Source organism: Mus pahari, chromosome 15 (assembly GCF_900095145.1).
Source record: "Mus pahari chromosome 15, PAHARI_EIJ_v1.1, whole genome shotgun sequence".
Classification (NCBI taxonomy): Eukaryota; Metazoa; Chordata; class Mammalia; order Rodentia; family Muridae; genus Mus; species Mus pahari.
The window spans coordinates 52,029,233-52,053,696 of NC_034604.1; the positions used below are offsets into that span (position 1 = coordinate 52,029,233).

At 42.5% G+C, this 24,464-nt stretch overlaps 1 protein-coding gene across 1 annotated transcript in view; it reads right to left on the reverse strand.

The window, feature by feature from the left end:
* The window catches only part of Fbn2 (fibrillin 2), a 205,113-nt gene that overhangs the window by 38,808 nt on the left and 141,841 nt on the right, over window positions 1–24,464 (reverse strand). Inside the window, exons 27-45 of the mRNA XM_021214571.1 lie at window positions 23,812–23,937; window positions 21,907–22,032; window positions 21,379–21,501; window positions 21,092–21,217; window positions 20,228–20,353; window positions 18,008–18,130; window positions 15,490–15,612; window positions 13,860–13,985; window positions 11,329–11,451; window positions 10,341–10,463; window positions 7,662–7,823; window positions 6,883–6,951; window positions 6,296–6,421; window positions 4,729–4,854; window positions 4,017–4,169; window positions 2,380–2,448; window positions 993–1,118; window positions 712–837; window positions 114–239 (exon numbers count right to left, since the gene is read on the reverse strand). Of these exons, the coding sequence (XP_021070230.1) occupies window positions 114–239; window positions 712–837; window positions 993–1,118; window positions 2,380–2,448; window positions 4,017–4,169; window positions 4,729–4,854; window positions 6,296–6,421; window positions 6,883–6,951; window positions 7,662–7,823; window positions 10,341–10,463; window positions 11,329–11,451; window positions 13,860–13,985; window positions 15,490–15,612; window positions 18,008–18,130; window positions 20,228–20,353; window positions 21,092–21,217; window positions 21,379–21,501; window positions 21,907–22,032; window positions 23,812–23,937 (2,328 nt within the window). The remainder of the gene's footprint in view (window positions 1–113; window positions 240–711; window positions 838–992; window positions 1,119–2,379; window positions 2,449–4,016; window positions 4,170–4,728; window positions 4,855–6,295; window positions 6,422–6,882; window positions 6,952–7,661; window positions 7,824–10,340; window positions 10,464–11,328; window positions 11,452–13,859; window positions 13,986–15,489; window positions 15,613–18,007; window positions 18,131–20,227; window positions 20,354–21,091; window positions 21,218–21,378; window positions 21,502–21,906; window positions 22,033–23,811; window positions 23,938–24,464) is intronic.

The following is a 24,464-nucleotide window of genomic DNA, read 5'->3' on the forward strand; positions in this document are numbered from 1 at the left end:
AAACTCTTTAGCATGGCAGAGACATCTTAGCTGCTGAGGTCATGTGATGGCGCCATCATCTGCCCTTAAGTCCCAGCCTCACGTCACTCCCTGGAACAGAACACCCTTCTTACCCATGCACATGGTCTGGTCTTGAGAAGCCTTAAAGCCATTGTTGCAGATACACTGGTAACTCCCTTGCAAATCAACACACAGCCCATGACTGCAAACATTAGGAATTTCCAAGCATTCATTGCGATCTAAAACAGAAAAAAAAAAAGAAAAAAAAAAAGAATGAAAGAAAGAAAGGAAGGGACACATGTTATACATATCTGAGTTTTATTAAGATTCCTTCATTTTTGCACAGATGCGTTTCTCTAACCTGCTATTAATTATTATAGACAGGCTGAGAATGAGCCAGAACAATAGCTGACTGAAAATAAGCGAGCCTTTCAAGTACCCGACCCCCCACTTTTCAGTCATGTGAGTTTTGTAGGTTGACTGGGACCTAAAGATTCTATTTTCTACCAGAGAAATCCACCGAAGCAACCTCTTTTCTCAACAAACTAATCTGAAAGTTACGGTGGGAGCGTTTCAGCATGACGGATAGATTGAGTTAGACAGTCCTAAAGTCATCCTGAAAGTATGCTGTGGGGAGAAAGCAAAGGAGCCCTTCGAGAACAGGGGACCTTATGGTGTGCTGTGGGTGGTGACCACTGGCCTCTTGCTTACCTACACAGGCCCCGTTGGGGGAGAGTTTGAAGCCGGCTGCACATTCGCAGCGGTAGCTGCCGGGGCTGTTGATACAGTCAGCATTGCGTTGGCACAGATTGTCACCGTTGCTACACTCGTCGATGTCTGCAAGAGCAAAAGGTCCAGGTAAACAGCTTTGGGGGTCACATTCATGTCCTCAGCTCTTAAAGGTAAGAGGCGGCACAAAACCGGATGCCCTCCTAAAAGCCACTCATAAATAGCAAAGCCTTCGGAGGATGGCCGTTTCTTTCTCTGATTACCTTCACAGACCAAGAGCAGGTCGTTGTAGCTGAAGCCTGTCGGGCATTCGCAGCGGAAGCTGCCGATCTGGTTAATGCACACACCGTTTGCACAGATGCCCGGAATCTCTTTACACTCATCAATGTCTGAAATGGAACAGATTTGGTAAAACACCTGTGGTTCTCTGCTAAACATCCTTACCACCTTACCCCACAACGATGCTATGTGTAGCCTGAAGTAAAAATACATGCTCTCTGCTCAAGTCAAATATAAACTGGCATAAATAGTCTTGTGATTTCTGAAGAACTAGAGCAGAAACACAGAGCAGTTAGTTTCTAAAGAGCTTTAGAACAGTGAAGGAAGTTTGTAAAACAGGGCAAGTGACCTTAATGGGCAATAAGACAAGTGAACCTCTTGCCCTGGTTGGGGACATTGAGCCCCAACCACAAGTTCTATCTGGTCACCCAAATAGCTATGTTTCCTTAAGTTGATATATTTCGTTATACACTTGCTCAAGTATATTGCTTCATAGAGACTTAAAACCATATTGCTTAAACTATGAAGAAAAAAAAATAGAATTAGCAACTGAAGTCCATTCAGATGGAAGTAATTTATCTGAAAAGGAATTCTGTAAATTCAAATGAGATCAAACAAAGGGGATAGTATAAAAATATACTGAAACCTTAAGGTCTACTTTTGAAAAGACTAGCAATTAAAATAGCATGTGGAGCTGGAGAGGTGGGTCGGTCTGTTAGTGCTTGTCACACAAGCATAGGGACCTGGCTTTAGATCCCTAGCGTCCACATAAATGTTAGTCACACTGGCTTTTATCTGTAATCCCAGGGCTGAGATGGGGAGGGTCAGAGAGGGTAGATCCCTGGAGTTCCTGGCCAGCTTCCCTAGCTGAATAAGGGACCTTTAGATTTAGTGAGAGAGCCTGTTTCAGAAACTAGCGTGGAGAGAGACAAGGGAAGACATCAGATGTCAGTCTCTGGCTTTTAATAACCAATGGCACACATGTACATATGCAACTACACATATACACATACAGCATATCCACACCCCCATACACACAATGAGGTAGATTATTTAACCATGTAAAACAATATGCATGACAAGGAAATTCACATTTTTATGTGTGGTATGCATGGAATCTTGAGATTGCAAAGTAATTATAATTTAATTGCTAGGTTATGCTGATAGAATATAACAATTTTATTAACACTTGGTCAACGTATGTAAGCAGCGTTTCTCGGTTTATTAACTAAGCACATTAGCCTGGAATCCAGATCATTTGATATTTGGGGTACTATTGAGTTGAGACACATGAGTACAAAATATGATATATATGAATAAATTTACATATGTATATGTGTACATTCCCAAATACAATGGGGACAAACTCACCAACAGCTTTTCCTGTGTGAATGTCAAAGGTGAATCCAGGAATATTTCCACATATAGCTTTAAAGTCAGCTGTGGAACAGACACATTTAAAATACCTTTATTTCACCAACAAGAACAGCCAGTCTTAAATTGTAACCATGTGAATTTGATAATAATGTCTGCTTCTGTAAAGGGTCGGTCTGGTAATTCTCTATCATTAACTTTTTATCGATCTGATAGCAGAAGGTAAGCAGCATACTTAAAAATGCAAAACTTCTTTGGCAATTAAATTATTTTTTTCCCTTATGATAAAACGTCTTTAATGATGGCTCAATCTGGGCTGCTGAGATGGCTCAGGGGGTAGAAGCTCTTATTGAGCAAGCCTGGCAACATGAGCGGAGAGCCCTATTATCCACGTACAATTAATACAATATACAATTTATTTATTTAATATACAATTATCGATAAACCACACATCTAAAAAGGCTGTGACTGCACAAGGCACAGATGTGTGGAAAAGGTTTTACAATGGAGACACAGGCCAGAGATGACCCATGAATGAGGTGAGAGTTTTATCTTCTTCTTCCTTTTTAAACATGCCTACCTGCTGGAATGTGAAATTTGAGAAATAAAAGGAACAATTTGTCATGAGATGAAATATAAGACTGTAAGTAAAATCTACCAAATCAACAGAAACTTAAAGGGACAGTAGTGACTTGTGGGAGAAAAATGTTTTCAGTGGCTGTTATGATACATTTATGTACAACTCCACAGACTATAGTGGTAAAAATGGATATGGCATGTGATTCTAAGTGCTATCAATTTGAGATTTGCTCAATTCAATGATTTCCAATAGACTAGCCACTTTCAGGTCAGTCTATCTATCTATCTATCTATCTATCTATCTATCTATCTATCTACCTATCTATCATCTATTTATCTACCTATCATTTATTATCTACCTATATCATCTATCTCCTATCAATCATTTATCTATCATCTATCTATATCATCTATCTATATCATTTATCTATCTATCTATCTATCTATCTATCTATCTATCTATCTATCTATCTACCTACCTACCTAGCTAGCATGGCTCGCACATGGAGTAGCCCTGCTGCTGTTGATGATCTTATTTTCCGGAGGAGTTATCAGAAAGAATAAATCCCCTGCTTGGGTTGCACAAGTATCAGGTCAGGTCTTTGATGTACATATAGATCAGTCTCCCAAACCTAAGCCCTTCATTTCCTTTCACTGAAAATAAAAGATGACATTTATTTTTCCAAACCAGTAATCTTGGACTTTGACTTATGGGACATGTCTCAGAAGTTACTGCTTGGTTCCCAAAGTGGGTCATGTCATTTGGGAAATCAAGCTTTTTAGATCTCTCTGGGATTGAGCATCTCTGGCTACAGCACACACCCACTGTTACAGTGTATCACTGACAAAGCCTTCAGCAGAGCCTGAGCTGTGCCTACCTGTCCCTGGCCTTGGGCATGGAGTACACAACCACTGTTACAGTGTATCACTGACAAAGCCTTCAGCAGGGTTTGAGCTGTGCCTACCTGTCCTTGGCATTGGGCATGGAGTACACACCCACTGTTACAGTGTATCACTGACAAAGCCTGCCCCAGAGCCTGAGCTGTAAGGCTTACCTGTCCCTGGAGTTGGGCATGGCTCACAAGGTTTATTCCAGGCTTTGCCGACATTGTACGTACAGCAGCACATCCTCTTCGTCACGTTAAAAGGCAACTCGTTTTCACAAGTGGTCCCATTATAGCTTCTGTAGCAGAAGCTTTTCCTCATGTCTACACGGAGAGAGATCGGTCAGCGAGGCTGCCAGAGCAGTGAGCCATTGTTAACCAGCTTGTTCTCAGCCAGCTTTCCTGAGTGATACAATTCTGGAAAACATCTATCTCATTCATCTTTTTCAGATGGGACATCTCCTGCTTTTAGGCAAGGCATTTTATGGATAATTTCCCACAGGTGACAATATTGTGTCGTATCTTTCCTTCTCTACTACAATATCCACTTAATTGAAAGAATATTCATTAATTAATTGAACTGAAAAAAAGAAGTAACTGTTGACATTTAAATGCCCTTTCATCTATACAGATGCATTTTTACAAACAACAGAGAACTGGAATTTTCTAAGATCTGTAACTCTTTAATGCTTGATGCTTTTTTTTTTCCTCCCTTAAACCTCGGATTTACAGGGCAGCAGATCATAGGACTCTGAAATACTTCCCCACTCAGAAAGATTTAGTTTCCAAACTTTCTGAACCAGCAATTCTGAGAACGGAAGTGCTGCGGGTACAAAGCCTGCAACCTTGACTCGGGTCGTTAATCTCAGTGAGGGCTACTGACCCATACAATTATGTCCTCCATTGACTTGCATGTACTCAGGCGGGCAAATGCAAGTGTAATTTCCCAGGGTGTTGTAGCAGGTGCCAGGTCCGCAGACGCCGGGATGGGCAAAGCACTCATCAATATCTACAACAGGCAAGAATGTCCAGGGGTTAAGATTGCTCTATGAATTTATATAGCATAGCTTACTAAACAGATCACACGTGATTTCCTAATTTCATGTTTATAAGATTCAGAAATAAAAGAAAACCCCACTGGGCAGTAGTGGCTCACGCCTTTAATCCCAGCACTTGGGAAGCAGAGACAGGCAGATTTCTGAGTTTGAGGCCAGCCTGGTCTACAAAGAGTTCCAGGACAGCCTGGGCTATACAGAGAAACTGTCTCGAAGAAGGAGGAGGAGGAGGAGGAGGAGGAGGAGGAAAAGAAAACCCCAAATGCCATGTTTACATTTACATGTCACAAGAACACATTTCTTTAAGAAAAGAAAAGAAAAAAAAAAAGACAAAAAGCTCCTAATCCTAAAAATACTATGAATTACAAAAATAGACTAAAGAGGCAAAACCAAATTTGCCTCATTCCTGTATACATTTGCGGAAATTCACATTCTCCAAGAGGAATTTCTTTGAAGTCTGTTTTTTCCCCCCTATGCCATTTGAATTAAATTTTGACAGCAACTTTAAACCAAATGCAGGCTATGAGATCCTCCTTTCAATTTAGAAGCCTCTCCCAGGTTCTCATTGCAGGCTAACTACTGGTTCTTTTTCTTATTAAATCCTATTTCTTTCAGATGCATTATACCAAGTTCAACACTAAAGTCTGTAACAGAAGTAATAATGGTACTTTTTTTTTCTTTTTCTTTTTCTTTTTTCTCTTTTTCAAGACAGGGTTTGTCTGTGTAGCCCTGGCTGTCCTGGAACTCACGATGTACACCAGGCTGGCCTCAAACTCAGAAATTCACCTGCCTCCGCCTACCAAGTGCTGGGATTAAAGGCGCGTGCCACCACGCCTGGCTCATAATGGTACATTCTTAATCTTCAGCTCTGGAGGCAACACCTCATCCCACACAAACACTGATGCTACACCTCTAGCCAGAACTTGAAGCAATAACAGTCACCTAAAAATAAAATTATAACTGGTATGTGACAAGAGTTGGTGGAAGGAGGGGGAGAAAGAATCTGTACGACATTCCAACTTCTTTATATTAAATCCACCATTCAGAAATTATTATATCTGACATTCAGAAATTATCAACCAATATTAACCTATAGTCACATTAAAGTTTGCCTGTTCCTACTTAAAATTGCCAGTGTTCACCACCTTCATAATGTAATTCTGTTTTCCATTTATCAATCATTTTACTCAGAAAAAAATTTTTGGAAATCATTGCAAATTGGATTTATCACTATACAAACGAACATCATTGCTCCAAAAAAGAAAAACAAAACAAAACAAAAAAGCTATTAACAGTCTCAAAAGACCCCCCACCCCCCCCGCAGGATGAAGGATGTGAAGGATACAGGACCACGAGGGGAGATGCTGAGGTAGGGCACATCCCAGGCTTCCTCACCTTCACAGATGCGGGTTTCCTCGCTGAGGTAGTAACCCTGTGGGCATTCACACTGGAAACTCCCAAAAGTGTTGATACAGTTTCCACCCTGGCAGAGCCCTGGTAACTCCTGACATTCATCAATGTCTACAAGAGGAGACAATCCATTAACGATAAAAATCACAACCAAAGAGTTGCTATTGCAGCTCTCAAACATGACATCTCGTATGGACCACAGACATCTGCGCACCTAAGGGAATGAATGCCCTTAGGTGCTTGGGCTTCTTCTGACTGTGATTTTCTTGCCTTTGTTGCAGGCCTGCTGTTTTCTGAGGAGAGTAATGGAAGCAAGCTGTCTGTAATTTGCTGGGGACAATGTAACAAGGGTTTCTCTGCACAACAGCAGAACACCAGATGCCGGGAATGGATGGCTACTTCTTAATAAAACTGTTGCTTAGCATGTGTGTGACAGACTGCCTACCTACAGTTCTGCCCAGGAATCCTGGCATGGCTTCACACTGACTTTCATCCCAGGTCCCAGCTTCCCTCTAACTCGGCTATTTATTTTAGCTTATTTAAGCCTACATGACATCCAGCAATGGGCTTACCTTCTAAGATGATCGTGATGGGGTTGGGCCTAAAGCCTTCGCCTCCAGGACACAGGGTATAATACTCAGCTGCAAAACAATGGAAAGTAAGCAAGTGGTTGGATCCCTGGATCCTGGTGGTTGAGACAGTGCCAAGCTCAAATCACACAGCCTCAGGGGTGTCTGCATTTTCCTGTGTCCTTTTAAATGCATTTTTAATTATGTATATCACATTTTATTCCAAAATATCATAAATTCAATGACTTGCAGTAGGATAACAAAAGCCATTTGTTTGTTTAAGTTTTTTTTAAAGAAAACACTTCCTTTTAGGTAATTCATATCACAAATATTTTGGCAAGTAAATAATAATAAAAAAAAAAAAGCCAGGAGTCTATGGTACAAAGGTCTGGGTTCTGTACATATCAGAACACATGTTTTCTTTTAAAGTGCTCTGTGACTGACTTCAGGATACACTCCATTTATGAAATTGAACAAGAAGGACTGGGGACAGCCTTCATCTGTGGTCCCATGAGTAGTCCACATTATGACCATTCAGACTGCATTGTGGTTGAGATGATTTTTTTTTTTTAAAGAGAAACACAATAGGAAAAACAAAAAAGGAAGGACAGAACTGAAATTCCTTTTCTATAAAACACTCTTGGCAGATTTCAGCATAACCACTGACAACAGTCCAAGGCCACCCCTCCCACTGCCCCCAGTCCAGGAATACAATAGCAACTTGTTTCTAGATCCCAGAACAGGAACAGAAGTGTTTTCCTTGCTCTCTGTTCCATACTTACTGCTGTTTACAGGGGGGCATGTCTCGCAGGGGTTTCCCCAGGCCTTTCCCAGGGAGCAGCAGCAGGAGGAGCGACTGACGCCTACGCCAACCTCTGTGTTGCAGGACAGACTCCCATCTCCTCGGGGACCAAACTTCAGGTAACAGTTGCCCACGCGGTTGTCTGCAGAGCAACAGAAGAGCTTAAAGTGGTCCCCACCGTGGGGAGAAATTCTCAGGAAGACATTTAAAGGACAGAGTTCAAGATTTTGCACGCTGACCGGGAAGGTACATTCTAATTTCTAGCACAATACAATCTGTCGCTATAAACTTTGGCTTTTAAACATCACAAGATCAAGTCAACGGTAAAAGATCGCAAGCAGCAGTCACTAGAAACCACAGAATGATTTCTGTATATTTGTGGTATAAACAAGACAGTGAGGCAGCTCTTATTTGGGGACACTCTGGACATTTCAAGTAGTGTGAATACAAGAGAAACTGGGGTGTTACTAATCTGCCTCATGCGTTTGTGAAGAAGTGGAGACACACCTCGGAGACATAAAAATGTAACTAAGTCTACAACATGTTAACGATCTCAGTCTGCCCTTTCACTGGCACCTTCCAATGATTTTATTTTAATCTTCACTGTGACAGTTGCAGATTGTTCAGAGTCTGTCAAACTACATCTCTGAAGATTGCCTGTCTCTATTTACACTTATCATCTTGACGCCTGGCTTTAGATAATACTCCTCCTCCCATAACCTCAAGTTCAAAATTCTCTCACCTTTCTTCTGAGTTCTAAACCTTTCTGCTTATTTCTTTACTAGCTATTTCCAAGTCAACACGCCCAACAACCAAACTGGACACTCATTCCCTCTGTTCTACTTCTCCCGGTGTCTTAGGGGATTTCAAGTGATAGAACTTCCCATTTTTTTCAGCTGTCCAGCCTTGCTGCCATTTCCTTTATTTATTTATTTATTTATTTATTTACTTATTTATTTATTTATTTATTATTTTCTTTATTTACATTTCAAATGCTATCCCGAAAGTTCCCTATACTCCCCCCCCACCCCTGCTCCCCTACCCACCCACTCCCACTGCTTGGCCCAGGCCTTCCCCTGTGCTGGGGCATATAAAGTTTACAAGACCAAGGGGCCTCTCTTCCCAGTGATGGCCGATTAGGCCATCTTCTGCTACATTTGCAGCTAGAGACTCGAGCTCAGGGGGTACTGGTTAGTTCATATTGTTGCTCCACCTATAGGGTAGCAGCCTCCTTCAGCTCCTTGGGTACTTTCTCTAGCTCCTCCACTGGGGGTCCTGTGTTCCGTCCAATGGCTGACTGTGAGCCTCCACTTCTGTGTTTGCCAGGCACTGGCATAGCCTCACAAGAGGCTGCTATATCAGGGTCCCTTCCTTGCTGCCATTTCAAACCCTTTACACTCATCCCCCTTTCACGCCAGTAATAATGAGGCTTGCTCACTTTATCTTCAAGACGCATCTGACGACTGACATCACCACTGCCTTTTCCCCTTAGCCTGAATTCCCGATACAGCGTCTTTTTAAACCTAGATGATTGCAATGGTTTCCCAACTCGTATCTCAGCTTTCATCTTTGGCCCAAGTCTAATCTGTTTTTGCCTTTGTAGCCAAAGTAATTCTTCAGAAGAACTGTTCTGGGCCAGGCCACCCCCCAAGAGGTCTCATCCCAACCAGAGTATTTTGAAAGTTTTTGAGTCCACAAAGTACCTTTTACTTCTGGCTATCTGGCTGCTTCTCATTGTTATACTTCATTTGTTTCGGTTGCTAAATCTTGGGTACAGAGACCCACGTTAACTCATGGTCCCTCCCCTATTAGGTCTGAATTCATTCGACATTCCTTCCTTTCTCTTTCCCCCTTTCAAATCTTCATTCTCCATTCCTGATTTTCTTTTCCTCCTGGACCATTCCAATGACCTGATAGTAGCTTTTGTATGGACTCTCATAAAAACGGTTTTAATGTGTCCATTAAAAATTTCAATAAATTACATTTTTGTCATGTATCTGAGATTTAGTGTCTAAGCACGCTTGCTCTTTGGACAGACTGTGCACGAATTCTACGATATCCAAGTGCTTATAATTCTTGTTTGTTTTGAGATGAGGTTATACCATGAAGCATAGGCTAGACTCTAATACATACTTCCCGTGCCTCAGCTTCTTGATGGCTTGGATTGCATTTAAAAACATCTGTACAGTTTATTAAATTGGTTTCTTAATCTGTATCACCACAAATCTTACCCACATCTGTCAAAGAGTCAGTGTATTAATATCTTTAGTATATGAAGCCAGACAAATTTATGGTTCATAGGTTCTTCAGAAGTAAAGATCATTGTTCTTTATTATCTGCATTCGGCCGATTCTTTTTAATGTTTTAAAATAATTTTTAAAATAGAGTTTATAGAAGAGCAAATCTATTCTGAAAAAGCTCATTGATTATTTTAGTAAGGACTTAGTCACTACTCATGCAAATATCTACTACCCCATTTCTTGGTTTTGTATTCAAAATTGTCCTTTGCATTATACTTGGAATCATCTAGACTGTTTCTTAAGGGAACAGGCTGTTTTTCGTTAAATGAATTATAGCAAACACATATTATAGTTCATTGTCGAGAGTTGAAATATTTAACTTTACGTGATTATATTTATTTCATCTAGCTTTCACTTACCAACGCAACCCACACCGGTGGGGTTCAGCTGAAAGTCGGGTGGGCAGTTACACTCATAGCGACCAGGCGTGTTCACACATAGGCCATTGACACAGTTTATGGGGTCTGCGCACTCATCAATATCTGTGAACGTTCCAGATGCCCGTGTTAACATCTTCACTTCCATATACAAAGTGCTATTCCAAGGAACTGAGTGGACCTCTTTCCCGGGTTACTAAAGGTCATTGTGCAAGACCCAGCTAAGTGAGGATTAAGATTCATAAGATTTATCCTAAACACAAAAAGGTTCTGCAATGGTAAGGATTTAATGGATGCTTGGTGCATAAATGCATGGTGAATCTCTCTCTCTCTCTCTCTCTCTCTCTCTCTCTCTCTCTCTCTCTCTGTGTGTGTGTGTGTGTGTGTGTGTATTTACAGAATGTAGGGGGCAGGAGACAACAGAATTATACTATATAGTCCTGGCTCACTTGAAATTCACTATGTAGAAAGTCCTGGGACTCATAGAAAATTATGATATTTTCAACAATGTCATTTAATATCCTAATATGTAACCAATAACTGAAAGTTGCAATTCTGAGGAAGAAATTTAAGTGCTTAAAAAAAGTAAAGAATCCAGTGAGAATCTGTGCCCCTCAGTAAACTTCTATATGGGCACAGACCATGGTTCTAATTAATTTTGGTATGTGATGGCTTTTAACTACGAGGTTGTTTATAGTAAAATTTATAGAAGAAAAAAATAAGAAACGAGATATATATGTACAAATTCACATACATACACATATGTGACTACTGGTTTTGTTTTAAATAATGAAGCTAAACACAAGTACGTTTCAGTGTAGAAAGGGAATGCACTAGAGTGTACTTCTCTCCTTTGGAAACATGCACAGCCTAATGTACAGATATTTCCAGAAAATGTTGAGGAGCTTATATGTTTAGCGTGGAGCACTGGTGCCAAGCAATGAAACACCGTTGATCCGGCTGACATCACCTGTGCAGTTTCCTCCTGTCCTGTCCAGTTCATAACCATCATCACAGATACAGTGAAACATCCCAGGCAAATTGTTACATGTTCCAAAGACACAGATATTTTGGAAGGAGCATTCATCAATATCTGGAGACCAAAGGGGAAAAAAAAAGTCATCACTTGTTTACAAAGATATTTAAAGATTTTAATATGTAATAATGCATTTTTCCTAAATTCTCAGATATTTATAAGCAGTAGCATTTTCTCTGTTGTTTTTTCCTAGATAAATGGTATAAACTGTAAATATATCTTATGCACAGGATAAGAAAGATATAAAACAAGCACTATTTTGGCTCTATGGGTATCATACACTTTCTCCTGCTTCTGCAGTGTTAAGGACCTAACATAGAGATTCTCACATGCTAGGCAAGTGCTTTATCACTGAGCTACACCCCAGACCTGAACGTCTAATATTATAGCTGTTTGGATTACAATATACTCAAATTGGAAGAACAAGCTTAGTCAGTATTAGCAAAATACACAAATTAAATGCAACCCATCAAATGAGTGACATTTTCAAAAGCAAAAAAAAAAAAAAAAAAAAAAGAAAAAAACAAAAGAAAAGAAAAGAAAAGAAAAATTCTACATAATTAGGGCAAATAGTACACATTTTGTAATTGGCAAATTGAAATATGAAATTATATAACACTAAATATTAAATATATTGGTAAAAGGTCTTTAATACTTTAAAATTTTATTTATTTTATAATCTGATCTATCACCACAAAATTATTTATAAACACTTAGAGAAGAATACTGTTCCCTATACCATGAAATAACCAGTTCAGTTCACTACCCATAAATGTCTACATATTTTATTAAAACACATCTAGTAACAGAGCTGGAGAGGTGGCTCAGCAATCAAGACTGCACAGCTCTTCCAGAGGACCTGAGTTTGATTCCTAGTGGCCACCCCGAGTGACTTATGATTATCTGTAAGCCCAGCTTCAGGGATTCGATTCCCTCTTCTGGGCTCCACAGGCACCCACTCTCTCATGCACACACACTGCCCCACCACACACAGAGCCATGTAATCAGAGATAAAAATCTAAAATGTATATTTCCACAAAAACCAGAAATTCTGCCAATAAAGCTATTTCCATGAGGCTGAAGCCCAAGGGCAATAAATGTGAAGTTATCACTCTTACATGCATGCCACAAAGGCACAATACAGTGTAGAAACAGAGATGTAGAAATAATGTGTTTGTACCCACAGAGGAGGGTAGAGATTTTAATATGTAAACTGCCCAATAACTGAGAGAATACAGCTCACCCATAATATTTTAGGCTAGATTAAAAAAGTCATTCTTATCTAAGGAAATGATTCTTTTCAAATGATTTTTAAATATTACATTTATTTAGAGAGGGAGTGTGTGTGCTTGTGTGTCCGTGTGTGTGTGCATGCACATGTGTGTGCATGTCATGGCTTGTGTTCAGGGGTGACAGGATGATTTGTAGAAATCAGTTCTCTCCTTCCACCACACAGGTCCCATGGACAGACCTCATGCCATCAGCCTTGTTGGCAAGCACGTTACTTGCTGACCATTTTTCAAGTTGCACAGACAAGCCATTTCACACTGCTATCTTGAAACAGTTGTATCTCAACTTTAAAAGGCTCTTCTGGTCACTTAAGACAGTTACACTAATTTGTCTCAACTGTCTTAGGTGCTTCATTCCTGAGCCGATGTGAGAAAGTCGTTAATGACTTGTGAGGCTCCTAGTCTCACACACACACACACACACACCACAGACTCAAACATGATAGGTAATGCCAGAAACAAGCTACTTAGACTTTGCTGAGTGTGATAAACACTGACAGCCAAAGCCGGCAATAATTGGTCACCACTTAAAAAGTGAAGAGGCATGTCACATGTCATTCATTGAGTGACACGAAAAGAAAAATGGAAATTATTTTCAAGGGGAAGGAAGAAGAGGAAGAGGGGGAGGAAGAGGAAGGGGAGGATGAGGGGAGGAGGAAGAGGGGAAGAGGGGGAGGAAGGGGAGGAGAATGAGGGGAAAAGGGGGAGGAAGAGGAGGGAGGGGAGGAGAGAAGAGAGGGGGGAATGAGGGAGAGGACAGAGGGCAAGAGGGAGGGAGAGGAGGGAGGGGATGAGGGAGGAGAGGAATTGGAGGGAAAGGAGGAAGAGGAAGATGAGGGGAGGAGGAGGAAGAAGAGGGAGGGGAGGAGAGGGAGAAAGGGGAGGGGGGAGGGAGGGAAGGAGGGGGAAGAGGGAGAAGAGGAAGAGGAGGAGGAGGAGAAGATGGGGTCAAACTTTCAACTACTGGCTCTTGGCCAGAAAAATTTCATAAGAGATGAAAGCCAGCCTCCCTCATTACTCATTCCACAAAATAATCCATGCTTAAACGAGTAGCTTTTATATGTGCAACATGTGCCTTGCTGTCTGCTTCCAGGTGGAGGCCGTTCCAGCCCCTTTCGGGTTTCCTTCACTGTAGCCGATCCAACTGGAAAGTGAACAGGAAGCGTGGTGACCCACCTTGGCAGGACCTGCTGTCTGAGGCCGGGGTGAAGCCCATCTCACACTCGCAGCGGTAAGCTCCTGGGACATTCAGGCACTGACCGTTCTCACAAAGGTTTGTATTTTCCGCACACTCGTCAACGTCTGTGGAATAAAAAAACATCTCCATTAAGTTCCAGGTTTTGCCACACATCTTTTTTTTTCCTGATGAAATCTGTTTTAGTGGCTAGAGTTGGTGTTCATTAATATGAAGCAACGGTGACCTCATTCACTAGAGTTGGGATGCGTGGCCTGAGATCAGAGATTCATAACTTGCATTCAGAACACTCAGCTAGAATATCTATTGATGGGGTTTCTCTCCGTTCTTTCTCGTACCCACGGATGAATCAGTATTAAAGCAATATTAATATTAGTAGGTGTGAACAAGAGCTCTGGAATTACATCCCTCCGAAAGCACAGCCACGCCCCTTCCTGGTTTCCCTAGCTGAAGTGACTTAAAGAAAATTAGAGACACCATAGAAACCAAGTTTCTTTTCTATTCCTAACATTTGATTAAAATGGCATAAGCAGACATTTTCATAGACCTCCCCCCTGATTTACTTAATTCTCTGAAGCAGCAAAGAGGACAAGGACAAGGACCAATGTTTACTGAGCCAGGTGAAGTGGCTGTTACCTGGCGTGTGGCTTTCACTCAGTTCACCAGGCACATCCAGGCTGACAGAAGTCAACAACAGAACTGCGAGGGTCCCCCTGAACCCCACTGTGATTGCACATGTGTTTGCCATCCTTTCTTTGATACTCCAGCACACCCAAAGTCCGGGAAATACAAAATAGCCAATGCTTTAAAGAGAAGGAGTACCAGATAAACGCACTTTCTTAAAAGGGGACCCTGAAACTCATGAGTTCAGCACTCTGTGGATAATTACAGATTTTCAATTTTATAATTGTGAGATTGAAGTGTGACTGATGATCAGCTCATAAAGCAAAAGTAATTTTCCTGCCTGAATGGATGACCTAGTCTTATATATGTATGTAGTGTGACAACATTTCACCGTTGAGTCCTGGGGAGGGGCAGGAGTGAAATCTCAGTCAGTATGGTTTCCTAACTCCTTCGCTCTTATTATTCTTTTCAAAACTGGGAGAAAAGCTAGCGAAACTCCAAGGAGAAGTGGCAGCTTGGATGACTTATCTTTGAAAGAAATATTACATACACATCCCGTCTTCAAGAACTGAGAAGTTCCCCAGACCATCCACTCAAGTGGTAAGAAGCACTGCTAAGGCCAGTATTCCTATTTTAACACAAGAAGAGCTGAAGCCACACAGGCTGAGGTTTACAGCAGGGGAAGCAGGTGGTGTTATCCAAAGCCTGCCTTTTCCTGACCATTACTTTATAAAGGAGTAATAGACAATGACAGTCGTTAACAGAACAGGAAGTGATATATGTCATTACTTTAAAACATCCACCATTGTCACGGAAACCTTTTTAGGCTTCTGTGTTTAACAGATTTAAAAAAGGGTATGTGCCCATTCATGGGTTAAACATAAACTCTGAAACAGCCACTTCGGTCTTCTTTATGGTTGTCTTCACACAAGGAGAACACATTTGGTGTTCTGAGACGGACACGTGGGAGTTCAGTCTATCACTCACCTGAGCAAGTAAAGCCGTCCCCCGTGAAACCCTCGGAGCAGGCGCACCGGTAGGAGCCTGGGGTGTTGACACACTGGGCGTTTATGCTGCATTGGTGAGTTCCATTCGCGCATTCATCCAGATCTGTGTGGCGAGCAAGCACAGCCAAGAGGATCAGAGATGAAGATGGCACAGTCTCATGCAGGGGAAGGGTTTGGCTTGTGGAGATTATGAGCCAGTCCAAATGGACTTTGGTTTAGTTTATCTGGAAGGGCACTGTTCAAAGTCCCCAAGATTTTAGGTTTGCAATCCAAAAAACGTTCACGTCTTAACTGTGGACCCAGTTACTGATTCGAGCATTGTAGGAAGTATTTAAGGAAAACAGCAGTCGGATTTCACTCGACCTATTGTTGCTTCTACTGCTGGTTCTTCTATGGCTGGAAGAGGATTTGCTTAAGACAACAATGATCTTCATAAAAGCATATATTTATTTTGTAAGACGGGAAGAGAGACGTAGTTCTTGACCTCATGGAACTAACAGGCTATCAGAAAAGATAGGTGTCCGATACAGAAAAGAAAGAATTACGTGTTTTTCTATGTACTATTAAGGTTACAGCAGGAGAGATGGCTTAGCGGTTAAGAGCACTGACTGCGCTTCCAGAGGTCCTGAGTTCAAATCCCAGCAACCACATGGTGGCTCACAACCATCTGTAAAGGGATCCGATGCCCTCTTCTGGTGTGTCTGAAGACAGTGGCAGTGTAGTCATCTACATTAAATAAATACATCTTAAAAGAAAAAGCAAAGAAGGTTATAGGAACAACCCAATCTGGATCGCAGGGAACCAGGGAGGTCCACAGAAAAAGCACTTTTTAATCAGCCTCAGGCTCCCACCTCCAAGGATGAGCAAGCCTGACCTCAGTGAGCAGGAGAGAAGAGTGCCTCTCACAGAGAGCAGAGCACACAGGGCCACTAAAGAGGGAAGGTACGGTGTGACATTCTGGCAGCTGGAGTGGCAAGGCATTGTACAGGGGCCAGGGCAGTGGAAGCTAAAGTTAGAAAATGCTGCCGCGACTTGGAAACCGGGATGGTTTCTCCTAGAGTTAAAGAGTTAAATGGGAATTGTGAGAGGAGGTTTTAGGGTTCTGCCACTTTAAATATTTGAAGAGTAAGTTGCAGGGGGATCATGGAGTGAATATGGGGGGGAGGTAGAGGGGAGGTCAGAGGAGGAAAGGGAGTGGGAGGAGGCAGAAGAGGGATGGGGTGAGGGTCCAGAGGGAAGGGGGCAGAAGGATGGGGGGAGGAGGAGAGGGGACAGAGCAGGTAGGGGGAGCGAGGGGAGGGGAAAGGAGGAATGGGCATAGGAGCACAGGTGCCTGAACCCTGCAATCTCCTCATGGGGCAGGCAGTCATGTGATCAGTTGGCCAGACTGACGGATTGACATGAAGAACATAAATGGGAACAAGCAACAACAACCAAACCAAACCAAACCAAACCAAACCAAACCAAACCAAACCAAACCACCACCACCAACAACAACGACAAGACCTAGCAGGCACATAGGACAGACATGGAAATGGGCTTCCATTAGCCCTGGGGGGAAGCAGACAGGGTGTTACACAGCAAAGTCATTTGGAAACTATGATGATAGAAACTATGATGATACATATTCTATAAATTGGCTTTAAATATTTGACATTTTTGAAACATTTGGCAGGATGGGCAGGTTTTATTCAAGTTAATTCACGTTATGGGTAAGAGATATTAAGGGTTTCTGTTTTAATCCTTACTGTGGGCCCATAAGCTTTTACTGAGATGTCGTCAGTCATGGGGAGGTCAGCTCAGGTGGCTTTCTTTGACCTGGTAATTGTTACCACTTGGAAATGTCCTTTACTGCAGGAGCTTATTAAACAGTTCTATGAATGACACCCGGGGTATAATCCAGTCCTCTGCCTTGGGGCTCTGCAGTATTATTAGGCTTTCAGCCCAAGAATTACAGAACTGGGGGGGGGGGGCGGAAGGGAGATTTCCCTATTCTCCCTTTTCAAGTAAGACTTCTTGGAATTCAAGAAAAATATTCAGCGTTGCCTGCAAGAGTGATCCTTTCTACTAAGAGCCATTTGCTTGCTCCCATCTCAAGGACACTTGAGGAATCCCTCTGTGTTCCCCACTGACTTCACTGGCTCTCACTCCACACTGACAGCTCTGTGCAGAGGCTGGGAAAACACATCAGCTGTTATTTTTTTCCCCCATGTTACAGCTGTTTAGATCACTGGCTGCACATCAAATAATTTTTACCAAGCAACATGCACGAAGAGGCAGATGCCAAAGCAGGCTGTTGTGATCTGACCATTTATATTAAAGCTGAGGAAACACTCAGGCAGGAATGGTCCCCGCGACCAAAGACAGATTTGATTTACTGGAGACTAAAGGGACAGTGGGCAGCTTGTTCCTGCGGGAGGTGTGTGGGTTAACAAATGCGAGAATAGTCAGTAACCACACTGGGCCTTCCAGAAGGGTCTTTCTGCCTGCGAACTCACCAATGCATTTGATGCCGTTTCCCACCCAGCCTTCTCTGCAGCTGCACTTGAAGCTTCCAGGGACATTCAGACATGAGGCGTGCATGTCGCAGTTGTGGGCACCAATCTCACACTCATCCACGTCTGAGAAACCAGGGTGAAAAAGAAAAAAAAAGAAGATAAAGCATGAGCTGGTTAATTCTACTTCCAAGTATGTTTCTGAAAAGACAACCATTTAGGATAAACACGAGACTGTACAGAGAAAGCCCTAATACTGCTTTTGTCTTTAACTATATTTTTTATTTCAGTAAGATCTATAATCTCATGATCATCACCAAACAAGCCCTTCATCACAGGAACTTGCTAGCCACTTCCTCCTGGAATGAGAAAGTGTAGCTGTTGTCCCCCGTGGATCTGAGTGTCAGCCCCCACATGTTACAAAGGCCTGGACATAACTCTGTGGAAAGAATATGGAGACACGTATTTCAGGAGGGATTTTGAGAAAGACTGCACTGTTCCTTTCTATTAATATTTATCACTTATTTTTCATGAAGATAAGGATGACTTTTTTTTAAAAAGCCACCCTTCATTTTAAAAGTGACGACCATAACACGGTTCAGCGGTGCAGTGCTTGCTTAGCATGGGTGAGCATCTAGGTTTAAGGACCGCACACACAAGTCAAGGCTGCATATATATCTAGAGGTTTCATAAACGGTCTCGTATGTGCATGCTTTTGTTTTTCTCTTTCTTATCTGAGAATATGTCAAGGATGTTCTCTGTTGATGTGATTTGGAATGACCACTGCTTTCCAGCATGTGTTTATATTCATAATAATTCTGCAGAAATACACATGTGTGATCTATTCAGGCATGTACAGTCATGTGACACATGTGTGATCTATTCAGGTATGTACAGTCATGTGCAGCCTAATTGATATTTTGGCCAATGGCAGACCAAGGTCATCACAATGGCCCCCTAAGCTTATATTGCAGCCATGCTTGAGTAAGTACGCGTTTTGATGCTAACATGGTGATAAAACTCATCTAAGGAACCATTTCTTGCCATGTATCCCCACTGCAAAGCAACACACACTTGGGTGAATGTATGCACACATAACATACGCACTCATACAAGCCATGTAGATTCGGTCCCCCCAAGCTTTCTAGAGTGGGATTGGTGTGTTCTAACAGCTCACTAACTACAAGCTGCCGCTGCTGAACGGACACTGCAGATGCCGCTGGCTTCTACCCTCATTTTTGGTAAGAATCACACAACAGACCTGCCCTCATCGTCTACCTTTACCTGGATGGTCAGCTAAAGGGTTTGTGACATCCTGAGCTCCTTACTGATGCCTTGAGCTAAATCCCGTAAGGGTCCTTAAAGTGAGCATGCCAGGGACAAGTAGCTCACACCTTGATTGACATCTCCTAGTCCCATCTGTACAAGAGGGGTGAAACTAAAGAGTAAAAAAAGGAGACAAGATAAAGCATGTGAAGTGAATGAGCGCAGTGAAGAGGTGAAAAAGAGGGAGGTAACAGAAGAGAGAGAGGGAGAGAGAGGGGGAGAGAGGGAGGGGGAGGGAGAGGTAGGTTGGGAGGAGGGTAAGAGGGGGGTGAGAAACCATTGAAGTAAGGCAATAAAAGTCCAAATAGAACCTTAGGATGTGTTATCAGTTTAACATTGCAAGTCAAATGAAACTTTGAATCTTTTAAGCCACTGGGTTTTCTCAATCTGTGTGGTTCATGACCCCTTTGGCATCGGAATGACTCTCTCATAGGAGTCGCCTAAGACACTGGAAAACACAGATATTTATTTACATCACGATTCATAACAGTAGCAAAATTGCAGTTATATGAGGTAGCAACAAAAAAATGTATGACTGGGAGTCACCACGGCATGAGGAGCTGTACTAAAGGGCCACAGCATCAAGAGGGCGGAGGTCAGCTGCTTTTTTTTCCTATTTTATACGGGTCCTCCACTTGGGCTGCCATCAGGCTGAGAAACTGGATCATGTTGCAAGATCTACTAGAAGCAGGGCGGGCTCACCACTCCTTCCTCCCTGCTGCGTGGCTCTGGCGGTGGGCACCTCAGAGACACGGCATGGCATAGCTAAGAGCCAGTTACTCTTCACACTGGCAGGCATTTCTTGGTTGACTGGGTTCTGGGATGCTGAATGCTGGAATGATGTTAGCCTGTGAAATCCCTGAGGCTGAAGCCAGGTGGACATGGGTGGGATCCTACCTGTGCATCCCGTGGTCCCCTTCTTCACCGAGTAGCCCAGCTGGCAGTGGCAAATGAAAGAGCCCTTCGTGTTCTCACATTCCCCAAACATGCAGATGTTGGGATTCAGGTCGCACTCGTTCACATCTGGAAAAAGCGCATCGTGTCATCCGGTTACCGTTGTCTATCACCGTAATTTAAAAACCACCTTTTAAAACTGAATGTCAGCACAGGGCTGCAATGAACCGACAAAATTTAAAATACAGTTCACTTGGAAGATTCATCTTGCAGGGCAAACTGCCTACGTGTCTTTAAGGGGTTCTGAAATAATTCGTCCTTCTCAGATTTTGCAGTTCTGGCCAAAATGGCTTGGAATTTCAAAGTAACACTGAGAAAGCCTTCTCACCATGTTTATGTGTGTTCCTGCATGTATCAAATCATCATTTGCTGGGGAGGAGTACTGTGTGTGTAAGTGCTTCCTGTAAGGTGGTTACCACATGCACAGATTCACAGTAGCCATGGTTACTTGCACAAGACCTGTACAAGAATGAGCCAGCTAAAGTGGCAGCATAGATGAGATGGTCCATTTCGAGGTCCCAGCCCCCTATTGAGGAACTACAGGTCAGTAGACAGTTGCTGAGGTAGGAAGAACCATTTCTTTTTGGAGGATGTGGCCCATGGTAGGATTCCTGAACTCCAGTGGCTGTCCCTACACCCATGCACATATGGACAGCACAGACTGGACTCAGAGGACAAAGACAAACAGACAAGGTTGTGAGGGAGACATGGGGAGAGATGGAGATGGGGTAATTCCACTCTGTGTGAAGGTCTCAAGGAGAAAGAACAATAAAAAAAAAAAATTAATCATTGGTTTCTGATACCCACCGATGCATGTCTTCATGTCCATCGAAGCCATGAAGCCATCATAACAAAGACAGCGATACTCCCCAGGGATGTTGGTACACTGGCCGCCATCACAGATATCAGGGTTATTTTCACACTCATCAATATCTGATGACACAAAGGCAGCCTCCGGTCAAAGCAGGAACGGCTTTCATTGGTCCCAGATATACTTTCTCCCCTCAGCTCGACTCAACAAAGTCTGGAGCCACGTTCCTAGTAGAACAACCACGGCATGCACATTTTTTTTTTTTTTTGAATCGTCGCCATACCTGCGCATGACCGTCCGTCTGGCATCAGTGCATACCCTTCGCTGCAGCTGCACTCGTAGCTTCCTTCGGAGTTGGTGCACTGGGTGTCACAGCCCCCGTTCATTATCATACACTCGTCGATATCTGTGCAGACATTACATAAGCGCATCAAATGCTAAGTCCACACCGATGCACGGCAACAGTCAGTGCTGCTTCTTTTAGTTGATGATTGCCTAGCTTTGGATTTGTCTCCATTTCTATTTGTATTGCTTTAAGATTAAACTGCTATTCTTCCTTAGATCCCCCTTACTTCCTTTCAAGCAGTGTTCTATTTAGTCTATCGTGTGAGAAGAAAGGAGCTCAGGAATATTGTGGGGATGGAGTTTGGAGCACTTCTTTATGGAAGGGCCAGTGAGTTTTCTGCAAAAACCAACAAACCTTCTGGACCCCTGCTTACATTCATTTATAGTACAAAGGACTCCTGTAAGTGAGGAAGCTTGGTGGTCGGAGAGATGGGAAATGCAGACCCGAGTAGCCCACAGACCTTACCTGTACAACCCTGGCGGTCTGGCGTGGCCTGGTAGCCAGGATTGCAAGAACACTGGTAGGTTCCTATCATGTTCACACATTTGCCATTTCTACAGAGGTTGTCGCTCAAGGAGCACTCGTTAATATCTGTGAAAGGCAAACAGAGCCATGCTTTATGTCAGAGCACAATCACAAGAGCCTTTAAGAGCAGGTTTCACCAAAGAGGTGGGCAGCCAGAATAGGAAACAGCCTAACCTGGGCTATTTGGTGAAAAAGGTTGGGCCCCCTATCCACTGACACCAGATCTTTCTGTTGTGTTGGAAGCATTCCCTTCTCCATCTAGAGTTTCCAGAATGGATCTGTATTGTTTTACTAGCCCTTGAAATGGACGTGACACAACTAATGTTTAATGTTATTTGATTTTAATTACAATTACACAGCCATGTTAGCTACTCCTTGCTATGTCAGAGCGCATGGACATAGTGTACGCCCACAAACGAAGCTCATAACTAGTTTATGGGTTTATACTGTTGTGCCCGCATAGTCTCCAATAGCTGTTTGGGTGTGGCCCTTACAACTTAATCTATCCCAAAGGAAGATACCTGTTCCATGGAACAGAGGCATGGCAGTAAGGCCCTCGAGGTGTGTGTTCACTGAGCTGTTTATGTGGCTACATATGTGGATTTTCAGCCTACAACTCTTAGTTTAAAACAACCTGGCCTTTACAAGACAGACCAATACCGTTTTTTTTTTCTTTTTAAAAAAAAAGTCATGCAAAAATATGTAGAATAAATTAGTAAATTCCTAAAGAACACCCAGAAAATGGCAGACTGATCCATTTGTATATGTGAGCTGCTCATCTGAAGGAGTGTAAGTCAGACCCAGTGACCACAGGACAGTAACTGGGTACAAAAAGAAATTATTTCAGACTCACACACTTACCTAAAGAGTATATTATCTAAATTTATGCTTATATTCATTAAGTACACATATTACAAAACATTTATTTTATAATATATATATATATATATATATATATATATATATATATATATATATTGCCCTTTTGAAGGGTAAATTGTTTTCGGCCATAAGGTTGATGAACTCTAAGTGACAACAAAAGTAGACACGGGCACGGTTTTCTGAATCACTATACTGCAGCATGTCCAGCCATGGATTCTTCAAATCACCAGTATAAAATCGTCTTGCACTGTTATCAAAATTTAAAAAAAAAAAAATACTTAGGACTTTAAATCCATCCTTCGGAAAATGTCTGTTTAGTGTATTATTTAAGGTTCATTTTATGTCCCAGTATAGAAATCTATCTGACTTGTAAATAAATGTATGTGCACTGAAGGGCTGTGCTCAGACAGTTCTGAGGAAGAGTTCTCCTGAAGATGATGCCCCCTGGGTATGTCAGTGATGAACAGCAAGTGTACTAGGGCGTGGTAAACACAGTGTGGATTTACAAGGAACAGCTGGAAGGAGGAAACGCCCAAGCATACTCTGGTCATCTCGTGAACTCAGTTCTAGTAGGAGACCTTGAGGAGCCATGAAGCACCAAGGGGGCTCTCATGGTCACACACGGGTGTGAAGAACTGGGTCGACATGTACTCTGACGGAGCAGGGAGGGAACAGGGATGAACAGGTACACGGACAGGACACCAACTGTCCGGAGAGTGGCCTGGGCAGCTTATTCACAACCCTGCCGGGACCATGGAACCTATGACTGTGCACAGAGGTCTTTCCATGGAAAGCAGCCCAGGGCCCAACATTCTAGAAACCAGACACTGGGAATTCAGATTTCCAGGTTGTCATGAGCCACAGGACCCTGCTTTCACTAGAGGTGACTCCTGATTTTTCACCCACTGTGTCCACTGCATTTTTAAAAAAATTATATATATATATACGAAGGGGAAGACTCACCCACACAGTCCTCACGGGACGGTGACAGCTCGTGTCCCAGTGGGCAGTCACACTGAAAGCTCCCTTCAGTGTTCACACAGGTGCCACCCCTACAAAGGAGAGGGTTACGTTCACATTCGTCAATGTCTGAAAGGTAAAAACGTGAGATTCATTAAAGCACCCTGAGGAGAATATATTCATACATCTAGTATGGGAGAAGGGCCATTAGAAGGTAGGTATGTGCCTTAAACATAAACACACACCCAATCAGAAGTGGGATAATCTTTGCTTGTTGTTTCAATATAAAAATTAAGTATCAAGGCCTGGGCCAAGTACTGGGAGTGGGTGGGTAGGGGAGCAGGGGTGGGGGTGGGGTATAGGGAACTTTCAGGATAGCATTTGAAATGTAAATAAAGAAAATAATAATAATAAAAAAATTTGGAAGAAAAAAAATTAAGTATCTTCTACTGTTACTACAGTAAACTAGTGAAAAATGTTCATGCATAAAATAATGGCTCGTAAGAGGTGATCGATTTAACTTTTCCCTTATATCACCATAGACTTGGGTTCATTTTACACTTGGGATGTCCAGTCTGTGGCCCTTGGCTGCATGCACCCCAAAACAGCCAAGAGTGTCCACCCCATTGTCCCTCACTGTAGGGGACAATGCCCTG